Source organism: Clupea harengus, chromosome 16, assembly GCF_900700415.2.
Source record: "Clupea harengus chromosome 16, Ch_v2.0.2, whole genome shotgun sequence".
NCBI classification, from domain to species: domain Eukaryota; kingdom Metazoa; phylum Chordata; class Actinopteri; order Clupeiformes; family Clupeidae; genus Clupea; species Clupea harengus.
In genome coordinates this window covers 23509055-23530888 of record NC_045167.1, presented here as the reverse complement: position 1 = coordinate 23530888, position 21834 = coordinate 23509055, and the positions used below count along the sequence as shown (strand labels likewise).

The following is a 21834-nucleotide window of genomic DNA, read 5'->3' as shown; positions in this document are numbered from 1 at the left end:
AGCAGCTATCTACTAAGTTCTAAGCTTGGCTTAATCAACACATTAATAAACTAACTAGCTAACTAACCACTGAGCTTGGATTTCTGTTTCTAGGAGGAAAAAGGGAGACATAAGAGACTGATCCTGAACTCTTCGAGACTCTTTTCGATTTTGGCTAGCTTTGCCAGGACTTTTGATTAGACTAGTTAAGGTTAGAGCCTTGGGCCTGCCTGGAATCCTCCTGTAACTCTGATCTGGGGTCAGCAGGGGCGCATATACCTGGTTGCCGTCTTCCTGTGCACGGCGGATGACATTCTGCTTGGAGTCGATCCAGTAGAGGTGCTTGTCCAGGGGGTCGTAGTCAATGGCGCGCACGTTCTTCAGGCTGTGAATGGGAAGGATGATGTCGGGGCTCTGCTGCTCGTCAATCACCATACGATTGATGGCCGTCTTCTGGCTGAACAGCAGGAAGGACGTCGGCGCTGTGAGAGAGAATGACAGCAGAGAGAGAGAGATAATGACAGCAGAGAGAGAGAGATAATGACAGCAGAGAGAGAGAGAGAGAGAAGAGAGAATCAAGTTAAAAAAAAAAAGACGAGGCTACAAGGGTACAAAGCATCTCCTCACTAGCGGAACTCTTTGTTGGTGTAAACTTGAGCGCTTATGACGCGTGTGTGGGGGGGGTGAACTGCGCCTGGAGGACGGCTGATTTCCACACAGCCTTCGCCACCTCAGGCAGTCACTGCAAGCTTGACCTTTCACCTCTGCCTGCAAACGCGTGTGCAGATACTCAAGGGCCCCTTCACCAGAGGCCCAAGAGCCACTGACCTCACCAGCTGCCTCCCCCCCCACCATCCCTCAACCTCGGCCAAAGCCTCCACCACCGCCTCTCCCCCCGCAGGAGTCCTGGGGCGATTATAAAGAGTGTTTTTACTATGTCAAACACAGCAGCGGGGCGAAGCCAGGCTTACACTGGGCTCGGGTTAGTGCCGCGCCTGCCAACTTGGCAAGGGCCCGGCTGACCACAAGGGCTTTAAAAAGAAAATACCCTGCCGCTGCTTCTCATGCCTGCCCCAGCGCTCGCTGCTGCTGCTTCCAATCTTCAACCAGGCGGCACTGCAGACCCCCACCACCCACACACACAGGGCCAGGAACATATGTGTGCAGACACAGACACACACACACACACACACACACACACACACACACACACACCCCTATGGCCTGCATCAGCCTCAGTCATTCTGCCACATGCCCCTGGTATAGTCACTGCTGGAGTAGCCATGCCAGCTCTAGATCTTGACTTGTGTTCTATTTGACCACAAGCGTGACTGAAGGTTTGGTCACCACTATCCTGCTCTGGCTGTGTTGTTACTTCAGGGCAGAAGCTTATTGGCTGGATGACATACCCCCTCCATCATTTCTTGGTTTTGTCTGTGCAGTACAGCGGTTTGAAACTGCTGCCTGGTCAGTTCAAGAGATGAGGGGGGAAAAAAAACACAACAACAACAAGAGCCCTCTCGAGTTACACGGCCTCGCCAAAACTAGTTCAACCAGTAAGCATTCCAAACAAAATTCAATTAAGTTGATGTGATGCTGAAAAGCTGACGTCCTCCAGACGTACGTGGCAATTCCCTAAGGTGGCTCACATGTCCTCTCTGAGTATGACTCATGTCAGTACACGGAAACCCGCACCTACTATTTACTTCTACTACTCCCACTCCCCCTCCTACTACTCGTACTACTACTACAACTTTCCCTACAACAACAACAACAACACTTAAACAACTCCAACTCATCCTTCTCCTACAATGAAGGCCACAATCAGTCAAACAACCACTAGGACTAGAAATAGTAACCGCCACCAATACAACCTCAACGGTATTTAAAAGAAAATCAACACACAATGATAAAATAAACAAGAGACTGGGAATGGCCAAGATCAAGGTATGCGTGTAGCTAACACCTACACGGGGAAATACACTGGGAATGGGAGCAGCAAAAATGAGAATTTAACGGTCATATTTCTCTTAACGTCTATTGTATTCTACTCAGTCAGCACTCCGGGCTGCTGCCTCAATTAGCAGGGCGATTATTAGGAGGCCCCTGAAGAGGCGGTTGACACAACACACATGGGAAAGCATTTACTCTATGAAGCCAGACTGCTGAGGACCAGGGACCGCTCTCTCTCTCACTCTCTCTGCCGCCAGTTACTTCGGACCGGCTCGTCCGTCTGCAAACCTCAGAGCTGACGAACGAGGGAGCTTGCGTTGACTTTGTTACTGTGTGTGTGTGACTGGTGTTGGTGTGTGTGTGTGTGTGTGTGTGACTGGAGCAATAAATCTCTCTTTGCTGCATGTTTCTTTAGTTGTCAGAGAAGACATGTCATATTATACCAAGAGCAAAATCCACACATCAGCGAGTTTTATACTTAATGTTCACCGTATATCTAAGGGTCATGGTTTTATACTTAAAGTTCACTGTATATCTAAGGGTCATGGTTTTGAGCATATGTCCAACTCTTACTGGCGTTGACAGTCTCACCGAGATAGACCCTCTTTGTGTGTAATATGATGATCATGTGTGTGTGTGTGTGTGTGTGTGTGTGTGTGTGTGTGTGTGTGTGTGTGTGAGAAAGAGAGTGCTATTGCTGTTTTTGTGTGCACGTGTGTAAACGACAGAGCTAAGCCGCTCACCGCTGCAGGTCTTGTTGTCGTAGTTGAGGGAGTAGTGTGCGGGGCAGCCACACACATAGCTGCTGATGGGTACGGCTAAGCACAGATGTGAGCAGTGCCCGTTGGTGGAGGCGCAGGCGTTCCAGCCGCCCTGGCGCGACGAGTGGTACACCAGGATGTCCATCACATAGTCCAGGTGGCCCTGGATGACCGTGCGGTTCTGCCCGCTGGTCTTGTTGGCCCGCTCGATGCTGCGCAGGCTCCAGTCGGTCCAGTAGATGTAGTCCTGGTACTGGGTGAGACCGAAGGGGTGCGGCAGGTCCTCGGCTATCACCTCCCGATCACCGCCTGAAAGGAAAAGAACACTTATCTTTTTAGAGAAAGAACCATCTACACAGGAGAAAATGTTTTTTACAACAGCATGAATATCAAAAATGGACTTGCAAATATAAACTGGAGGGAAAAGTTTACCTACACTGTTTGCTTAAGTGTACGCTTGTGTGCTTAAGTTAAGTGACTGAAAGCAAGATAGAAGTTGCATACCCTATCTCAAAAATGTCCACTTGCACTTCTGGTTAGATGTTAACTGTATTTCATTGGCTTTGTACCTATACTCAATGCCAAGAAAGTTGAATGTAATCTAATGTAATTAGCGCAAACAGGCTTTGTTTGGGCTCTTTTGATGTTACCCCTTCCCCTGTCCTCATCCTATTTCAGTGCCCAGGCAGGCGTGACCAGCTAATTGGGAACATATTGTGTCAGAGATAGGAGTTAGGGACCAGTCACACAGAGTTAGGAGTTAGGGACCAGTCACACAGAGTTAGGAGGGGGAGCCGTCAGGCTGGAGGAGACGCTGACAACCGCCAACCCAACTCCATATGGGAGAGTGTTTCTTTAGAAAGTGTCGTTTGCTCATTTTGTCATTATTTAAATTGGTAAAACTGGCAGGCGGCACAAAGTGTTAGTTCATGTTTTAAGTCTGCTCTTTAACCAAGCCCACACAGTTCTACTGCGTCAGTGCTTTCATTTATAGTTAAATGTTAAGTCTAGTCCAGAAGGTGGACTCAAAATACTAGGAAAGGCCTTGGAGACTTCTCTACACAGGCACAGGTAAACAAGCGGCCTCTTATCAGGTTCTGCCCTTAGATGCCCCAAAAGGACGTCACAGAGCGGGTGGGGGATCTGCTTTGGGTCGGGTCATTTACCCAGCATGTTGGAGGACTCGATGAGCGTGGTGTCCAGGTCGGTCCAGTAGAGGCGCCGCTCGGCATAGTCGATGGTGAGACCGTTGGCCCGACCCACGTTGGCCACCAGGGTGATGCGGCCCATGCCATTCATGGCCGCCCGGTCGATCTTTGGCCTGCCACCCCACTCTGTCCAGTACATGAACCTGAGAGACAAGGGGAGTGAGGAAGAGGAAGATGAGGAAGAGAGGAAAATACAACGAGACTTTGGTTTATTAGGGCAAGCTGGAGCACAGCTGTTATCTAGAGCACAGATAGCACTGCTTAGGTTGTGGTTTGAAGGTAGGTAATGAAATGTAAAATAAACGGGGCGCCTGTGAGGTCCTTATCGATGGTAGACCAAATCAGTTATTCCGCCAGCGTCGAGGTCTAATGAAAATAGATGACATGAAATCTGTGTGGTCTGGACGGCGGACTGGCACACGCATACTACAAAAGCGCCTGACAATTTTGGAAATGGAACAGAAAAACATTTTTGAGAGAGAACAATATTAACTTGAACCCCCAAAATCAGAGTTCATACTTGGAGCTGCTTGACAGTTCCAGACTATAAACACCATTCAGGTGATGTGTGGATGGGCCTTCAATCACCGCCGTGCTGAAAGCCCCCAGGCATCCGTCCAGCGTTCGTGCCGCTCGCAACAACCCCCCCCCCCCCTCTCCCATTCTCATCCGCCTCACTCTCTCTGCTGGCAGAACACACTGTCTAACAAACATCTGACACCACACCGCAGCTCAACACTGCACGCACGCACACACACACACACACACACACAAACAGCTGCACACATCCGCACACACACTCACAAACACACACATGCGCACACACACAGTACGCACGCACACAGGGTAAAGAAAAAAAGCTTTGAATGATCCCCAGTAAGAAACAAAGAAAAAAAGGCACGGAGTGCAGCAGGAGACGGCTCCAGAGTAGATGGACACACACACACACACACACACACTCTCTCTCTCTCTCTCCTGGATCCTAAACTAAGGAGGTGGATGAATTGTAGCCTGAGACGAACAGCATTTATCTATCTGGGGCGCGTTTCAAGACCCCGGCGCATTAACGGGCCTGATTCATGTGCGCCATAAACCGGGGCCCCGAGACCCGTAAAGCCCCCTGATCCATCAGAACCACGGAACAATAGTGGCGTGGGCCTGCACAGAAGCAGCCGTGTGCCAAGGGGCCCCATTCAAGGGTCAATGGAAACTCACTCCGCAGGCCAACAGTGAAAATGAATGGATCAGCTCAGAGGCAGACGCTGCCATCACCCCCTCGGAGTTGGGCTCCGCTGGGTCCCTCTCAACCTCACTCCAACTCCACGGTTATTTACTGAAGGGGAGCTATTCATTTGCTTGATTTGATTTATCGTACTAATTTAACTGTTGGGAATACATAGTGAGTAAGTGAAAAAGAGAGAGACATTTTCTAAAATCCAGCCTTATTCAGACTGATATTGATGGTTCCAGCGGCAGAAAATCGTAAATATGGTATTGGGCCTTCTCGACAGGTTGTGTTCACTTTAGTCGTGACATAAAGTGAAATTGACAACCATCATGAAGAAGGCAGCGGCACAGTGTTTGAACTTCAGCAGGCTCATCCACAGAGTAAAGACCCAGCCAAAATAGACTGATAAAATATCTATCTGATAAAATCTCTCTCTCTCTCTCTCTCTCTCTCTCTCTCTCTCTCTCCTTCTCCATCACTCAGTCTCTCCTTCGTCATCCCTCTCTCTCTCTCTCTCTCACCCCTCTGCTGGATCCAGAGCCAGGGCCCGTGGGCTGTCCAAGTCCTTCCACACCAGGACCTGCCGGTGCTGCCCGTCCAGCTTGGCCACCTCAATCCGATTGGTTCCGGTGTCGGCCCAGTACAGGTTCTTCCCCAGCCAGTCCACCGCCATGCCTTCTGGGTAATCCAGCCCGAACTCCACCACGTGTTCCAGGGAGCTGCCGTTCATGAACGCCCGGCTGATGGTCTGAGAGATGGAGATGGAGAGGGGGAAGAAAGGAAAAGAAAAGTGTGAGTCACTGACCAGGAAACACCACTGGAGATGCAGCAGGGAGAAGTTACAGATCAAGGACAAAAAAATATCTAAAACTTGGAAAGTACAGTTACAAATCAATGGCAAAAAAAACCTACACCTTGTGAAAATGAGCAGAACTAACCACACTTTCTTGACATTGCACTAGTAACAGAATATAAACTCAACTGCAAGGTCTGTCTGGAATGAAACTATGAAAACATGGGGAAGCCTGCACGGTGATATTACTGGTTTCAATCTGAGTGAACGTATTTAGAAGCGCATCCCTGAACTGTTCTAGATAGAGTGTGTGAGAGATGCGCATTTGAGGGGTTCGTCTGCCAAGTTCAATTCCCCGCAAGGTGTTCCAGCCGCACTTGCAAAGCCCCTGGTACCTCGTTAGAGGAGAGAAAACATTTGCCTTGACGAGGAGCCGAGATCCCCCAAGCAAGGTCACATTCACACACACGCAAAAACAGAAATACACACATACCCGCACAAAATCAGTAATGATGCATAGATCAATACATGCCAAAGAGAAAACAAACATTCTTATACCATCTTCTCCGGCAGAACATCTCTAAGCACAGAGAGCGACCCCCAAATTATTCCTAAATTTTGACGAACAAACACACAGGAAAAAAAAAGGAGGCACAGAAAAAAGATGAGGAAAGGAAAAGAGAGAAAGAAGGCAAAGACTGTGTGCGCTCATATATATTCTTGTGTGTGTGTGTGTGTGTATGCATGTGTGTGTGTATATGCGTGTGTGTGAGAAAACAGGCTGTGGCGAGCAGAAGACTCGCAGCTCATTTAGGCAGCCAGAGCAGCAGTAGCAGGAACGGGGAAGGTAGAGATGCTGCTCTCTGAATTATTCATACCTGCTAAGACATACATTGGCTCCCAGGTTGCCCTGATATCCTACCTTCCCTTCACCACCCCTACCCCCACCTCCCCCAGACTCTCTCTCCCTGCCCCCCCCCCCCCTCATATCACGTACAGCTTTCTGTTCCACCCAGCCAAGGCTAACGCTAGCAGTGCGCAGGGAAGAAACTACGCAGCTATTGGGATATTTACTAGCCCATTGCATGCATGCACCTTCACAGAAGTAGCCAGTGAACCTGAACTGGGTATTAAAATGGAGGAGTGTCAAACACCGGCCCGAAGACTTCAAATGGGTAGGGGGGCGCACACACGGAGGAGGAAAAAATAACAGAGGGAAGAGGTCTGGTTGGAAAAAGGAAGGAATGCAGGAGAAAGAGAATAAAAAAAAACAAAGGAAAAAAAAAAAAAAAAAGAGTGAGAGAGCCAGAGAGAGTGATGAGTGAAAGGCACCCACAGGAGCAGGTCTGCAGCTGGGGAGTTGGTGGTTGGTGTGTAATGGTCCTCCCATCAACCCTCAGTCCACACAGTCCAAACATACACAGTGACTCACTCACTCTCTCGGGGCTTTGTGGCTACTCCTCTTCACCATATCTCAAACCCATGACCCATGCAACCAGTGTACACACACACACACACAGCTTTCTATAAAACACACATTTGACCATGGTTTCAGGAGCTGCTTTCTGTGTGTTTTCTTACAAAATAAATCTATAAATAGACTATAAACTAATCATCTCCCATAGCTAAAACAACAGTAGAGGCTCACAGTCCTCGAGAGAGAGAGAGAGAGAGAGAGAGAGAGAGAGAGAGAGAGAGAGAGAGAGAGAGAGAGAGAGAGGAGAGAGGTGGAAGTGTGAAGAGGGAGGGAAAGAAAGAGGGAACGGGGGAAGGGAGAGAAAAAATGAATTGGAGGGAGGAAGAGAGAGAAGTAAGAGAGAGAGTGCGAAAGAGAGAGAGATTCAGACATCAATTATTTCCAAGCTGCCATCTCAGGGGATCCCATTATTGAGCCGCGCTTCGGGCAGCGCGCCAGCCAAGAGGAGGAGCGCTGGGGCATGTGTGTGTGTTCCCTTAACTCACACACACACACATACATACGCAGACCACCTCCCACCCCACCCCGCCCTCACACCTCCTCCTCCTCCTCCTCCTCCTCACCTTTAGCGTAATGTCGGTCCAGTAGATGCGGTTGTCGGTGACGTCGAAGTCGAGCGCCGAGGCTTCCTTGACGCCGGTGATCGGGATGGCCACGTTGTTGTTGTTGGTTTCCAGGGAGATGCGGCGGATGTCGGTGTGCCGTGAGAAGAGCAGGAAGGCCTCGGGCACGATGCACGTGCTCATGTCGGCGATCAGCTCCAGGCCGATGGGGCAGGCGCACGCCACGCCCTGCGGACGGTACAGGCACAGGTGGCTGCAGCCGCCATTGTTGTCGGCGCACGCATTCGTACCTGAGGACAGGCGGAGAGAGAGAGAGAGAGAGAGAGAGAGAGAGAGAGAGAGAGAGAGAGAGAGAGAATGGTTGGGTGTTGGATGGGGAATAAGATGGGTATAAAGCAAAGGATAAAGAGAGAAATGAAGAGAGCACAGGAATCGAAGATGAGGAGGGAGAGAGTGAATGGTTAGAGAGATGGGTAAAAAGAAAGGAGAAGAGAAGAGGAGAAGAGAATGAAGAGAGGGAGAGAATAAAACGGTAAAAGATGGGTAGAGGAAAAGGAAGGGCCAAGAGGGGTAGAGGGAAAGACATGGTTGAGGGGAAAAAAGAAACAGAGATTTCACTTTCACTTTCTAATAATCAACTCAGCAGGACAGGGAGATGTACAAGAAACAAACACACACACACACACACACACACACACACACAGTCGGAGTTACGCCCACGTCGAACGAGGTGCAGCGTTCAATTATTAACGGAGAGTTATCCCCATTTCCCTGCTCTGCCTGCCTCGTGCTGTCTGCTCAGACAACCCCTGCTACTTCAGTCAGAGTCCATCCAGCACCGCTAGAGCCATGGAACAGGCCCGCAATCACACACACCGCTAGAACCATGGAACAGGCCCGCAATCACACACACCGCTAGAGCCATGGAACAGGCCCGCAATCACACACACCGCTAGAGCCATGGAACAGGCCCGCAATCACACACACCGCTAGAACCATGGAACAGGCCCGCAATCACACACACCGCTAGAGCCATGGAACAGGCCCGCAATCACACACACCGCTAGAACCATGGAACAGGCCCGCAATCACACACACCGCTAGAACCATGGAACAGGCCCGCAATAAGACACCATTTCTGACAGACTGTTCTTTACACAGCCTACACGCTCTAGCAATGGCTAAAATTAAGTATTTTGGATAGTATTAATTAACGGATAAAGTATTAATGGATACAATCTGCCATTTCATACAAAACTGTTCACAGCTTTAAACAGAGACTATTCTACCTTTGACTAAGTATATTTTAAGATCTTATGGACACTTTAGAAGTTTTGAACATTCATTGAGACAAACATAAAAATATGCACAGGTGAACATAATTATAAGTAACATGTGTTTACACCCCTTTAGACTTAAAATACTATTTCTCCATCACATTTACTGACAGGATTCTATATGTGAAACATAACATACTGCAGGAGCAATACACCAGAAATGCAATAATTAGACTTTGTGAGTGGAAACACACACACACACACACACACACACACACACACACACACACACACACACACACACACACACACACACACACACACACACACACACACACACACACACACACACACACACACACACACACACACACACACACACACACACACACACACACACACAAACAGAGACACACAAACACATCTCCTGAGGGGTTGCTCACCGAAGGTCTCGTGCACATAGGTGGCCTTGAGGCCCATGAGGTCAGGCAGCTGGTCGATGATGGTCTTGCGGTCGGCCGTGTGCTTGTGCACGCGCTCAATGCTGCGCCGCTGCCAGTCCGTCCAGTAGATCCAGTCGCCCAGCAGCGTGAAGCCGAAGATGTGCGGCAGCTTGTCCTCCACCAGGATCCGCCGCGAGCTGCCGTCCATATTCATCACCTGAGGACGCCCAGACAGGATGCTACGTCAGTTATCTGGTTTCAGACTGCCGCAAAGTGACGGTTACATACCATCTATTCATTTAGTCGTTTTTGTCTACGGTGAATGTAACATATATACACATTTTCCTCAGTATGTGCACTTTCCCTGGGGGTTGCCAACACATTATTCTACAAGTTGTGCTACACTATCACCATCTAGGCCTACATAGACGTGTAATATATATTATAATATTTATACACACATATATTTATACATATATAGCACCCATCAGTTTGGTGTTTAGCTGCCAGTTAGCAGGTGCTTCTGGTCATAGTAGTGAACAAAACAAAGATGGCTATTTCTAATTCATCCATGATCGTGTCATCACAGAAAAGACCATCGAGTCACTATTAAGTCTGGTCTACTTCCTGCTGAATGACTGGAGTATGGGCTGAACAGCGAGGAGAAAGACCGGAAGATAAAGAGAGAGGAAGAGAGAGTGACAGTCATCTCTGCCGAAGCACAATCAATCAAAAATGCTTTCACCAGTTGTCCGACACCAGAGCTACGACACTGAAAGTTAAAAGTTATAGCCACTCCTAAACCACATCCAACGTATGAGCCACTGCCCTCTCAGCTGTCACCATCCCCAATACATCACCAGTGACAACAGAGGCACAATGGTGTAGTTCCCTTCAGTATGGAGCGGCAGCGGCAGAACTCGGCACAGTGCGGTACTTAAACACACACTTTAACGGTTCTCAGGGAGTTGGGTTTCTATGATTAACAGCCGACAGCCATGTTGAACACGCCGTTCCATACGTGAGCGGTGTGAGAAATTCTGGGCTCGCTGGTCTATGTCTTCATGAATACTGTTTGGCTTTGGTGGTGGTGGTGGTGCTGGTGCTGGGGGAGGGGGGCAGAGCTGATAGAGTGGGGGGTTGAGACGGGGTTGAGACGGAGGAGAGAGAGAGAGAAGGAGAGAGAGACACTTGGTGAGCGCGTGAGAGAGAGAGACACTTGGTGAGCGCGTGAGCGTGAGCGAGAGAGAGAGAGAAGAGAGACACACTTGGTGAGCGCGTGAGTGAGAAAGAGAGCGTGCCATGGCGACCTGGCAGCGTGTTGCGCCGTCTTTAATTAGAAGCAGCAGCAGGAGCAAACAAACAGGGACGCATATGGCTGCCACATTGCCGGCTCTACACACTTGGCCACATTCTTGACTTCTCGTGTGTGTGTGTGTGTGTATGTGTTTGTGCGCGCGCATGTGTGTGCCCTTCAAAACACACACACTGTTTATTGTCATCCCATTGAAGCCAGACATTTGGATTCCTCTGCACGCCCAGTTTGGGGAGGCGGTGCTGGCTCGCTCCTTGCACCCAGTTTGAGCCTCGCTGTGGCCGTTTAGCCTCCTCTGCCTTTCATGATGGCAGCACGGTGCCTTTGGTGGAAGGAGGAAAGGAAAAAAGGATAGAATAAAATAATATAAAAAAAGGAGGGGGAAAAAAGAACTATGCGATCCAGGACAAACATGGGAATATGCGTTAAACTGTTCTGTGTGTATCGTGAAGGGGAGGAATTTGATTTTGAAAAAAAAAAAAATACAAAAAAATAGATGATCTCTGGAATATTTAACTGTTATGAGATCACTTCCTTCACAGATGTTTTAATGAACGCATACGGGAGTGGGGTTAATGACCACAGGGACACCTTGGACTGGTAGGACTGGAGAAGTTGAAAGGGGACGGGACGGGACACATGCAATGCATTATGGGGGATGAAAAAGCAACGCATTCAGAGTATTTAAAAGGTGCCAAAGGACTCTGAGCAAACAGAAGAGAGGCTGACTCCCAACGTTCTGAGCAGTTACCCCCCCCCCCTTTTTACTTTTTTATTTATTTATTTCAAAACCTCACGTAAGAGAAAAACGCAAAAAGCCTTGAGCTTGTTTGACTCCTTTTCCTCCCTCTGTAGAGTTGCCAGGGTTCCACATACTCAAAACATTTTCTTCCAAGATTTCTGGAGTTCATTTTAAACTATATTTTTGCTCTATCGGCCTTATTGTTTCCAGCCGTTGCCTTGTTAGAGTCCATAGGACGGGGGGAAGCCTTGAGTACACTGAGTGTGGAAAACACAAAACATGTTCAATAGGTAAGCAACAGGTCCGGCTGCACAGGGACAAATAAGATGATGGGAAACTGTCACACATCAAAAGAAAATCCCAGAGGTGCTTTATGAAGATGATGGAAATAGTGAGTGCTGTGCAGCATCCTCTCTCTTTAGACCCCTTCACTTTCCCTCCCTCTGAAACACACACACACACAGTGTAGATATGCTTTGACACACACCCATCCCGTAGATATGCTCACACACACACACACAGTAGATATGCTCACACATGCACACACACAGTAGATATGTTCACACACGATCACACACATACACACAAGCACTCACAAGAGTGTATATATTTAAAATGAAGTTTCCATCCTTGGCAAAATGGCCTCAGCCAAAAGGTCTCCACTGGTTTGGGAGCTGCGACCACAGTGTGGTGTGGGTTTCGAATTCTGGGGCTATTCTAAACAGTGTCGACCGCAGCTGGAGTGGAGGCCGCAATCTGAACCAGATGTGGGCTGCCGCCGCAAAACACAGCCTGTGCGCGCCGAGGACCCCGAGAGGCGGCTCCGACACTGCCTGAGCACAAAAGCCAGGCTGTCCAAATGACTGCCTGAGAGGAAAAGAAAGAAAATAAGAAGCCCCATCACCTCCCCCCCACTCATTTTGAATGACACCGACTTCAACAAGCGAGGGGGTTGCAGGGAGAAAGAGGGGGGGGGGGGGAGAAGGCAGGAAACATCAGGCCCACCAGAGCAGTTGTAACCGCTCATCTGAAGAGGGCAATGACCGGATATGTTGGTACGCCATCCTGAGCCATCGCCATGACAGCTGGAGAGCCCAGAAATACCCCCCCCCCCCCCCCCAATTCATGAGAAGCCATGTTGAGAGAGGAGGAAAAGAAACGCCCTTTTTAGTTTTCTCTGCGCACAAGTGGTCCAGGAGATCTGTGAAGATTAGCTGCGGTAGGTGCCTGTGAAGGCCCCCTTGTTGAGGCGAGAGGTAACAAACTCACCCCTGCCGAGGCATCTGGGCCCGGGACTGAAAGAGAGCTCTAATTCTGCTCCGCGGTCCGACTGTCAGCACCTCTCAAAGTGCCGAACTTTAGGCGATCGAGTTTCCGCGGAGACGGCTAGCCTTTGATGTTGGACCAGGAGGAGTGGGGGAGACGGTGTGGGCCACGCCACCCGGGCCGTGGCGCAGGGGGGAATTAAATGGTCCGTATTGACAGACATGCGGAGGAACTAATCGCTGCCTTATTTTGATTGGCAAGTGTCAAACTGGGGTGGAAGCAGAACCATGTTCCCCTGAAGTTCTGTTTCAAGCTGGATACGGTTAACACAAGTGCATTTCTTTTTTTCTTCTTCTGGGCATTCAGGTCTCAAAAGAAAATATGGTTTGAAAATGTTTATTTGAGGCACCTATAAACCTCTCCTCACCACCACCCCCCATCCACCACACACACACACACAAAACATCAATGGGACCCTACATTGCTTTTACCCCATAAACAATACTACCTACATTATACAAGAAGCAGAAATTGTGCCAAGAAACAAGACTACCTGCAACAATGCGCAACTTGTTTGAAACTCTGAGAAGTGGCAAGTTGAAAAAACAAACTGGTGGCAGTGATTGTATCATTAAATCACTGAAACAGTCTGACTTAACGTGAATATGAAAATGAATACATGACTAATACATTCCTCACAAACCCACGCCTAGAAAACTAGCCCAGGACACTGAATGTGGCAACAAATGCAGACACACATATCCACACACCTCACAGTCCCCCCCCACACACACACCTCGCAGTCCCCCCATACACACTGAAGCCCTGCAGGCACGCCAGTGAGGCAGACGGACAGGCAGGAGAGAACCCTCTCTGAGCTGCTGGGCTGGGGGGGGGGGGGGGGGGGGAGACAGAAAGCAAGCGAGATTGAGGCAGAGAGAGAGAAGGAAAAGAGAAGCAGAGAGAAAGAGAGGCAGAGAGAGAGAGGCAGAGAGAGAGAGGGAGAGAGAGAGAGAGAGAGAGAGAGCGCTCTCACAGGCTGGCAGGGAGCTGGCAGAGACGGGCCTCTGGCACAGCATGCAGCGGGCCGACGGATAAACCCCCCCACCCCACCCCCCCCCCACGGACGGCATTATCAGTCAGGATTACCATCGATGCTCACAGCACCCCAACACCCCCCTACTCCCACCCCCCACTGAGAGTCTACTAATGAGACAAGTCAATGCTTAACACAGAGCCATGTACAGACAAACAGAGACACACACACACACACACACACACAAAGCTGTTTGACGGTCTGAAGTTGGAGACGATTGCTGGGCTGATGCACTCTAGCCATCCTTCAGCTTTCATCTCCTTACAGCGCTGCCGCTGGGATTGCTCATGGCCTTACAGCGCTGCTTCTGGGATTGCTCATGGCCTAACTCATGAGCACACAGAGGCACCATCTCAAGGAGATGCCATCCTGCTGGAGGGCAAGAACACAGAGGCGTACATGGGGACTAGGACATGCCATCCTGCTGGAGGGCAAGAACACAGAGGCGTACATGGGGACTAGGAGAGGCAATTTGCCCTCTGTTCACTGCTCCAGGGGGTCACGGTCTTTAAAATGGGCTGGCCACCCTTGAGGCTGGAGCATACCTGATCACATGGCTAATGCTGCCAAAAAAGGTAAACTCCAAAGGTCTTAGTCAAGGATTACACAGAGATATTTGACCTTTCCATTAATCCGTGCTACTTGACAGTTTTTACCGGTTAGCATGTTGGAGACGCCTGGCCGACCTTAGTGGATAATAATCTTTCCTTCCTTCCTTTGTATGGTCCCAGACTCCTCCCTCTCGCAATCAGTGTGCAGAGCTCCTGAAGGCCACAGGTGTGCGCACACCTATCAGTGAAGATGAGATGCCTACCTCAATCTTGTCCGTCTTGGCGTCGCCCCAGTAGATCTTCTTCTCGTCATAGTCCAGCGCCAGGCCGTTGGGCCAGCCCAAGGAGGTGTTGACCATCACCACCCGGTCCGTGCCGTCAAGGGCTGCCCGCTCGATCTTTGGGATCTCGCCCCAGTCGGTCCAGTACATGTACCTACGGGAGGGAAACGCATGAATGAGAGTCTCTCAAAGATAAAATTGAATGCATGCAGGATACATTCAAGATTCCTGAGGGGAAAATGTGTTTTTAAAGGCACGGCCCTCCACAGACATTAACAGGGTGGGAAAGGTTGAGGTGTTTTGGGTGAGCTGTGGAGCAAGCAATTCATCAAGGTCTCAGCAAGTACACAAAAATGAACTAAAAAGGTAAAAAAAATAAAATAAAAATTAAAAGTGTCAAAAAGTTGACAAACTTCAGCTGTGCCAGACAACTCCGACTTTCTTTTCAAGTTAAGTTAAGGCGACCTGTGGCTCTCCTAGATGCAGGTAGGCCTTCTCCACCTCTTGTTCTCCACATGCTCTGCACGGTTACTCATCAGTGAGTCATCGCTGCTGAGTGGCAGGCCATCTGCCCACAAGAGGAAATATCTTAAATAAATATGACAGAAAAGAAAAACATACCAGGGGGCATGCTGCGACAGCGGTGGAGGCCCCTAATGGCAAAGAACGACGTGCTTCAGCCCTTACTCATCCGCCCTTGCCCTACAGAGCGGGCAAAAGATGCGCCCTGCATGACGTGGTGATGTCATCGCACAGCTTATGCCACAAAGCAAAACCCCAACGTACGCTGTGGTTTGGCGAGGCGCAGATGTGCATCCGGCTGTGATGTCAGTGCGCGTGCCTGCAGTCGACAGGTGATGCTGACGGTGCATCCCAAAACTATGCGCTCAACTTCTGTGCCCCCCCCCCCCCCCCCCCCCCCAAACAAACTGTCCCCACCCCACCCCCGTCCCTCTACTCTACGGAGGGCAGATGGCCAGGTTGGGCCCCTTACAGGGACACCCGCTTATTACGATCATCGTCGCTCACACACACGCACTCATGGATCGACACACACACACACACACACACACCACACACACACACACACACACACACACACACACACACACACACACACACACACACACACACGACGGCTTTGGCAGGGAGGTCCCAGTGTAAATGCGGTGACCTCACTTCCTATATAAACAGCATCTGAGGCACGCAAAAGCTGTGGCTTGACTCACAGCTACCCTTCCCTCTTCCTCGCTCCCCCCATCCTGGCTCTCTGCCTCCTCCGCCAAGCGTGAAACGCCACAAAGAAACCAAGCACATTAGCACAGATGCTGCTGTGAGCGCACATTAGCAGAGATGCTGCTGTGAGCCTAGAGCTGGTCTACATCAACCAAGTGGTCCTGCTCAGATCTACATCAACCAAGTGGTCCTGTACAGATCTACATCAACCAAGTGGTCTGGTATGTAGGTTTACAGGTGTCTCACATCCACTAATGCAGGAATTATGATGTACACGGTCTAAATATTTTGAACCAATAAAATCCCTGTACAACAAAGAACTGTCTGCACAAAGCTATATTCATAAAGCAGGAAAAACTATTTCAAGATACATTAGAGCAATAGTTTTGCAGATTTGTCTTCACTCGAAATAGTGCTCCAAGCTATTCTAGCTTTTTAAGTTCTGATTAACAGGACAGGAACTAGAGCTGAATGCTTACCCTGCCACTGGATCCAGCACAATGGCTCTCGGCTCGTCCAGGTCTTCAGAGATCAGAATCTTGCGCATGGTGCCGTTCAGTCGGGTCACCTCGATCCGGTCGGTACCCGTGTCGGTCCAGTACAGGTTGCGGGCGACCCAGTCCACGGCGATGCCGTCGGGGTGGCTAACCTGCGAGGTGACCACCACCTGGGCGTCGCTGCCGTCTAGGTAGGAGCGTCGGATGGCGCGCACCTCGTCGTCCGTCCAGTACACGTAGCCCTCGATGGGGTCGTAGTCGATGGCGATGGCATGCCGAATGTCCTCTGCGGGCATGATGATGTCGGTGAAGTCTGGCGTGTCCAAGGAGATTTGTCGCAGGTCGGTGCGTCGTGCCAGGAGGAGGAGCTGAGTGGCACCTACGGGGCGAGAAGGACAGGGTGAGAAACTGGCTGGAAGAATTCGGGAGTCATGGTCAAATCTGGCCAGGTATTTTGAAACACCTGTTTGACTAGATTCTGTACTGATGAAATGGACTGATTACACTTTCGGGCAACTGAAGCGTTCAAGCGTTTGTATCTGTTCAGAAGAAAAAACATTTTGATTTATTGAACTACATTCCTCCACATTTTCCACAATCAATACCATGATTAAAAGTTGCAAATGACAGCAGGTAAGCTCCTCCAGATCAACATATTTTTTTCAGCAAACTGTCTGTGCTTAGGCATATCAACCACACAACAGAACTGACCTCTATTCAACCTCTCTTCTTTAATAATTCTCTGTTAATTTTTATGTTTAGTTTTCTTTGTTGGAAGTTAGCGGGAAACTGCCCCAGAAAGAAAGGGCCTAAATATTAGAGAAAACAAAAATGTAACTGACTTCTAAACAACTAAATCAGAACAGCAACACCTGTGTCACGTAAACATAACCTCTAGTAAGTAGGCATATTCTGTCAACACAGCTTAGAGATTGTTTGGTGCCAAAGTATACTTCAGAGAACTAGCCCAAAGCAAGCCAATGATGAGAAACAGTGTCAGAAAAAGGAAAACTGTAACTTTATATTAGGCGTGGACACCAAAGGACGGGTATCGGATTGCACAAAGCAATCAGGGTAATGGAATGAGGGTGAGGATTGTCTACTATAGTCAGTCAAACAGTTCAGTCTTCTATTCCCAAACCCCTCAAAACATAGTGCCTACCCTCCTCGCTTCAACTCGGATGAAGCAAAGAGGTTTTGGAGAAGAAAAAGAAACTCATTTGTCTGCCCTTGTTCCTATGAGCGGATGGGTCCTGCCCCCTCATACTGCCCCTCCCTCCCAAAAAAAAAAAACCCCTCAATTGTGAAAAGATCAATCAGAGGCTTTGCTTTGAACAGTCAAGCATGGCCGTAAGCTCCCCCTCCTCTCTCATCCCTCGTTCCCTCCTCCTCCTCTTTCTTCCCCCCCTATTCAGGAGATGCGCATTCCCCTATAGGCCTCCATCTAGTTAAGACTTCCCAGCCAAACAAACGCGACTGGTTGCCCCTCACCCCTTCTCAGCTGGTGGCCTCCGAACACATCTGAGGGCCCTTGAAGAGGAACTTGTTTCGCTTGGGGTTTGGACGGTTTTTTTTAGGGGTGTCTGTGCGCAGTAATGGGGGTGTCTGCGCTGTTCAAGAGACATGTAACAACTTTGTACATGTCATTTTCGTACGCTAACAATCCTTTTGTGAAAAAAACAACAACTATTCCATAGGATAGGACACGTTACTAAAACTGGAAAACAAGTTGCGTGCTTTTTTAATTTTTTAAGTCACGATTGACACATGTGAAAAGGTAGTTCTTGGGGATACATATTTAAGAAACGGCTGAACAAACACAGCATGGCGCGCCCTTGTGGTGGCCCCTTGATGCTGGTGACCCATACATTCACCCATTCTGGGGTGTAGGGAGGTCATGGAGGCGTGGCTAGCCATGGCTAGGAGTAACATTAGACACAGGGTTTGACAAATTGGTCTCCTGCTGAAAGACTCAAAGATTTATTTGGTATTATCGGACAGACTTATATGGGCATGGGGGAAGTAGAGGTAGAAGTTACGGTGGGATGAAGGCTGGCATGAGGGCTATGAAAGGGGGGGGGGGGGGGAATGGCACGGTGTCCGCCTAAAGAAGGATGTGGGTAAGAGAACACCCCTCAAAATCCCCCGTACACGGTTTTACCCTCGGGGCACACCTTGGCCGAAACCCCTGGTGGCACAGAGCACGCCGAGGGGGAGGCCAGGCCGGCGAGAACCCCCCCCCCCCCCCAACCCCCCCACCACCCCTACCAGCAAGCCATGGGAGATGGTGGAAAGCCGGGGAGTGAATGAGGGCATTGTCCATAGGGGGAGCATGTGATCCCTCTCCCCAACAAAAGACTGCCTGCCTGCCTGCCCTCTCTCCCTCGGCAATCTGTTGACTGGGGGAAATGAAGCAGAAAAATATAAATAAAGAGAGCGGGCAGAATGGGGAGGTGGGGGGGAGTGGGGAGTCAGTCTAGAGGCAGGGAGTGAGAGAGCAAGAGCACAAGAGGGGGAGAGAGAGAAAGCCAGAGAGAGCTGGAGTGAGAGAGTGGAGGAGTGAGAGAGAGAGAGGGAGGGCGAGCATAAGTGAGAGAGAACAAGGCAATGGGGAGAGGGGGAAGGGGGGTTGATGGAATAGTCTAGGCTATGAATCACACAGCTCTCTCAATGAGAGGAGTTTCCATGGCAACCACAGGTCAGTCCACAGCACCTTCAGCTGTTCACATGGGCTGAACGCACAGAGGTGGGGGGGGGGGAGAGAGAGAACGTAAGAGACACAGACAGCTAGAGAGGGAGTGAGAAAGACAAAAAGTACGGGGGGAAGGGGAGAACTAGAAAAACAGCGAGAGAGAGAGAGAGAGAGAGAGAGAGAGAGAGAGAGAGAGAGAGAGAGAGAGAGAGAGAGAGAGAGAGAGAGAGTGACTGGAGGAGAGTGGAGACTCAGCCTCTTTCTGGAGTACAGTATTCCTCCTTGCCTGTGTTTCCAATTCAACAGAACAAAGCGCTCTCCTTTGAACTCGGTCCAAAAACAAACTGCGCTGCACAAAAGCCTGTGTAGACATTTGCATATACAAACTTTGGGAATTCAAACCATTTCTCAAAGGGCCATTTAAGATCCTACAACAGTTTAAGTAAGGTTAACCAAATGACTGCAAAAAACCTCTACCTTCTATAGCGACTGCGTTTGAAGAGGAACGAACACAATTCAGCACGTCAACAATTTAGCCAAACTGGACACTGACGAGTGTGTTCCAACCATCGCAAACCAAACAAAAGTCAACAGAATATGGCAAACGCATTTCTGAAACTTAGCTGATTTTTTTAGTTTTTTTAAATGGTGTGTATACTTGATTAGGAAGTGGATAAACCTGAAGCAAACAACAGCAAATCACCACCACAAATACGTAATAGTTTTTCGGCTGAAGTTGTGCATTTCATTTCGAAAAAGGAAGGACGAGGCAAAACATCGAAATAAATGTGATTGCGAGCTCTTTTTTCCACCGAGGCATTTTTGGACAGGCCTCTCGCTCCGCTCATCCCCAGTTCTCCGAGCGGGATTTGGACAACAGCGCACCCCGCTCCGCTTTCAAATCCACACTTCCTGAGCAGCTCAAAGAGAAGAACCCGTGAGCTTTAAATGGAGAGAGCGTGGAACCTCAACTAATCTTTAACAGCAAATAAAAAAGCGATTGGAAACACTGAATAATACAAAAACAGAGGCAAGGAGAAAGAAATACAGAAAAAAAAAAAACTGAAAAAAAAAACAAAAACAAAAAAAAAAAAGAACTGTTATTGTTTTGAGGGTAGTGCGGTTAGCTGTGGGATTATTATTGGACCCCCGAGCAAGTGTTTTGTGATCAAAATAACTCTGTCTCTCTGATAGCCAGCTTTCTGCTCACATCAGTAAGGCTAGCGCACCACAGAAACCTCAAACCCCGGGGTAACCCTGGCCAAGGGGGCATTTGAGGCTGATAAGCTTATTCAACAGGGTTGGGTGAGTGTCAGAACACTTGGGGTGGGGCAGTATGATTGGCCCGACTGTACAACTGTACTTATTTCAGTTGAATACAAGACTGCAAAAAAAGTCTGTGAATCATTTATACAGTAATTTAAGACATGGTATGTATTTTTGGTGAGGAGAAACATCTAGAGTGGTTTCCTGGAAGACCATCAAGCCTTGTTTGAACCACACTCCACTTTAAAATAGATGTTCTCTCCATCCAAAACCCCATGTCAACCCACCCAGAAATCACCCTTCCTGCAACTGCAAACGGGTCACATGTGCTCCATGCGAATCCTGGCGGGGGGGGGGGGGGGGGGGGGGGGGGGGGGGGGGGCTTACCGTCTCGGCATGTCTTGTTGTTGCCCAGCAGCTGGACCCCGGTGGGACAGGCACACTGGTAGAAGGGCTCGTTGGGAGAGAGCAGACACAGGTGGGAGCAACCTCCATTCTTCACCGAGCAGTGGGTTGGCACGACTGAACACACACACACACACACACACACAGAGAGTTATTCCATTACTTCCAACAACCTACAAGTTGGACACAACCAAACCAATGATGTTAAAATCCCACACAAGAGCCATTCTGATGACAACCTTTCCCCCCCTCTGCCAATATTATTTCCATGTGGAAAGAGCATGAAATGGTACAAGGCAAAGCACACAAGTCGATTCGCCACAGGTCTGATTGAAAAAGTCTGGGATGTCACAGATTTCACTTCATCTTAACTCAAATAGTGTGTGATTGTCACTGCCTGCCGCCTGATATGTCAGTGAGAGGCTGGAGGGTGTGTGTGTGTGTGTGGTGTGGGGGGGGGGGTCAAAGCATCATAAGCACCAAAACCTCACTGCCACCCAAGGGACACTGAGACAGACAGACAAGGAGGCAGAATCAGAAACAAGAGGAGCCAGCATAAGAGTCATGGAGTTGGGGAAAGAGGAAGGCACAGAGGAGAGTTTTTTAACAAAGAGAGAGAGAGAGAGAAAAATACAGTGTGTGTGTGGGAGAGAGAGAGAGAGAGAGAGAAAGAGGGAGAGTGCGTGGGGGTACAGTGTGTGTTTGTGTGTGTGTGTGTGTGTGTGTGTGTGAGAGAGAGTGAGAGAGAGACAGAGAGAAAGGCAGGGAAAAAACAGGAGGGAAAGAAAGAGAGAGAGAGACAAAT

The 21834-nt window shown here is 49.2% G+C and overlaps 1 protein-coding gene across 2 annotated transcripts in view; it reads right to left on the bottom strand.

Moving 5' to 3' along the window:
- Nucleotides 1-21834, bottom strand: part of lrp6 (low density lipoprotein receptor-related protein 6) — a 62930-nt gene that overhangs the window by 15754 nt on the left and 25342 nt on the right. For both annotated transcript variants that reach the window (XM_012838254.3, XM_012838255.2), the window contains exons 5-13: nt 21012-21146; nt 16649-17045; nt 14916-15087; nt 9683-9899; nt 7963-8252; nt 5651-5877; nt 3860-4044; nt 2676-3002; nt 259-461 (exon numbers count right to left, since the gene is read on the bottom strand). In XM_012838254.3, the coding sequence (XP_012693708.1) occupies nt 259-461; nt 2676-3002; nt 3860-4044; nt 5651-5877; nt 7963-8252; nt 9683-9899; nt 14916-15087; nt 16649-17045; nt 21012-21146 (2153 nt within the window). The remainder of the gene's footprint in view (nt 1-258; nt 462-2675; nt 3003-3859; nt 4045-5650; nt 5878-7962; nt 8253-9682; nt 9900-14915; nt 15088-16648; nt 17046-21011; nt 21147-21834) is intronic.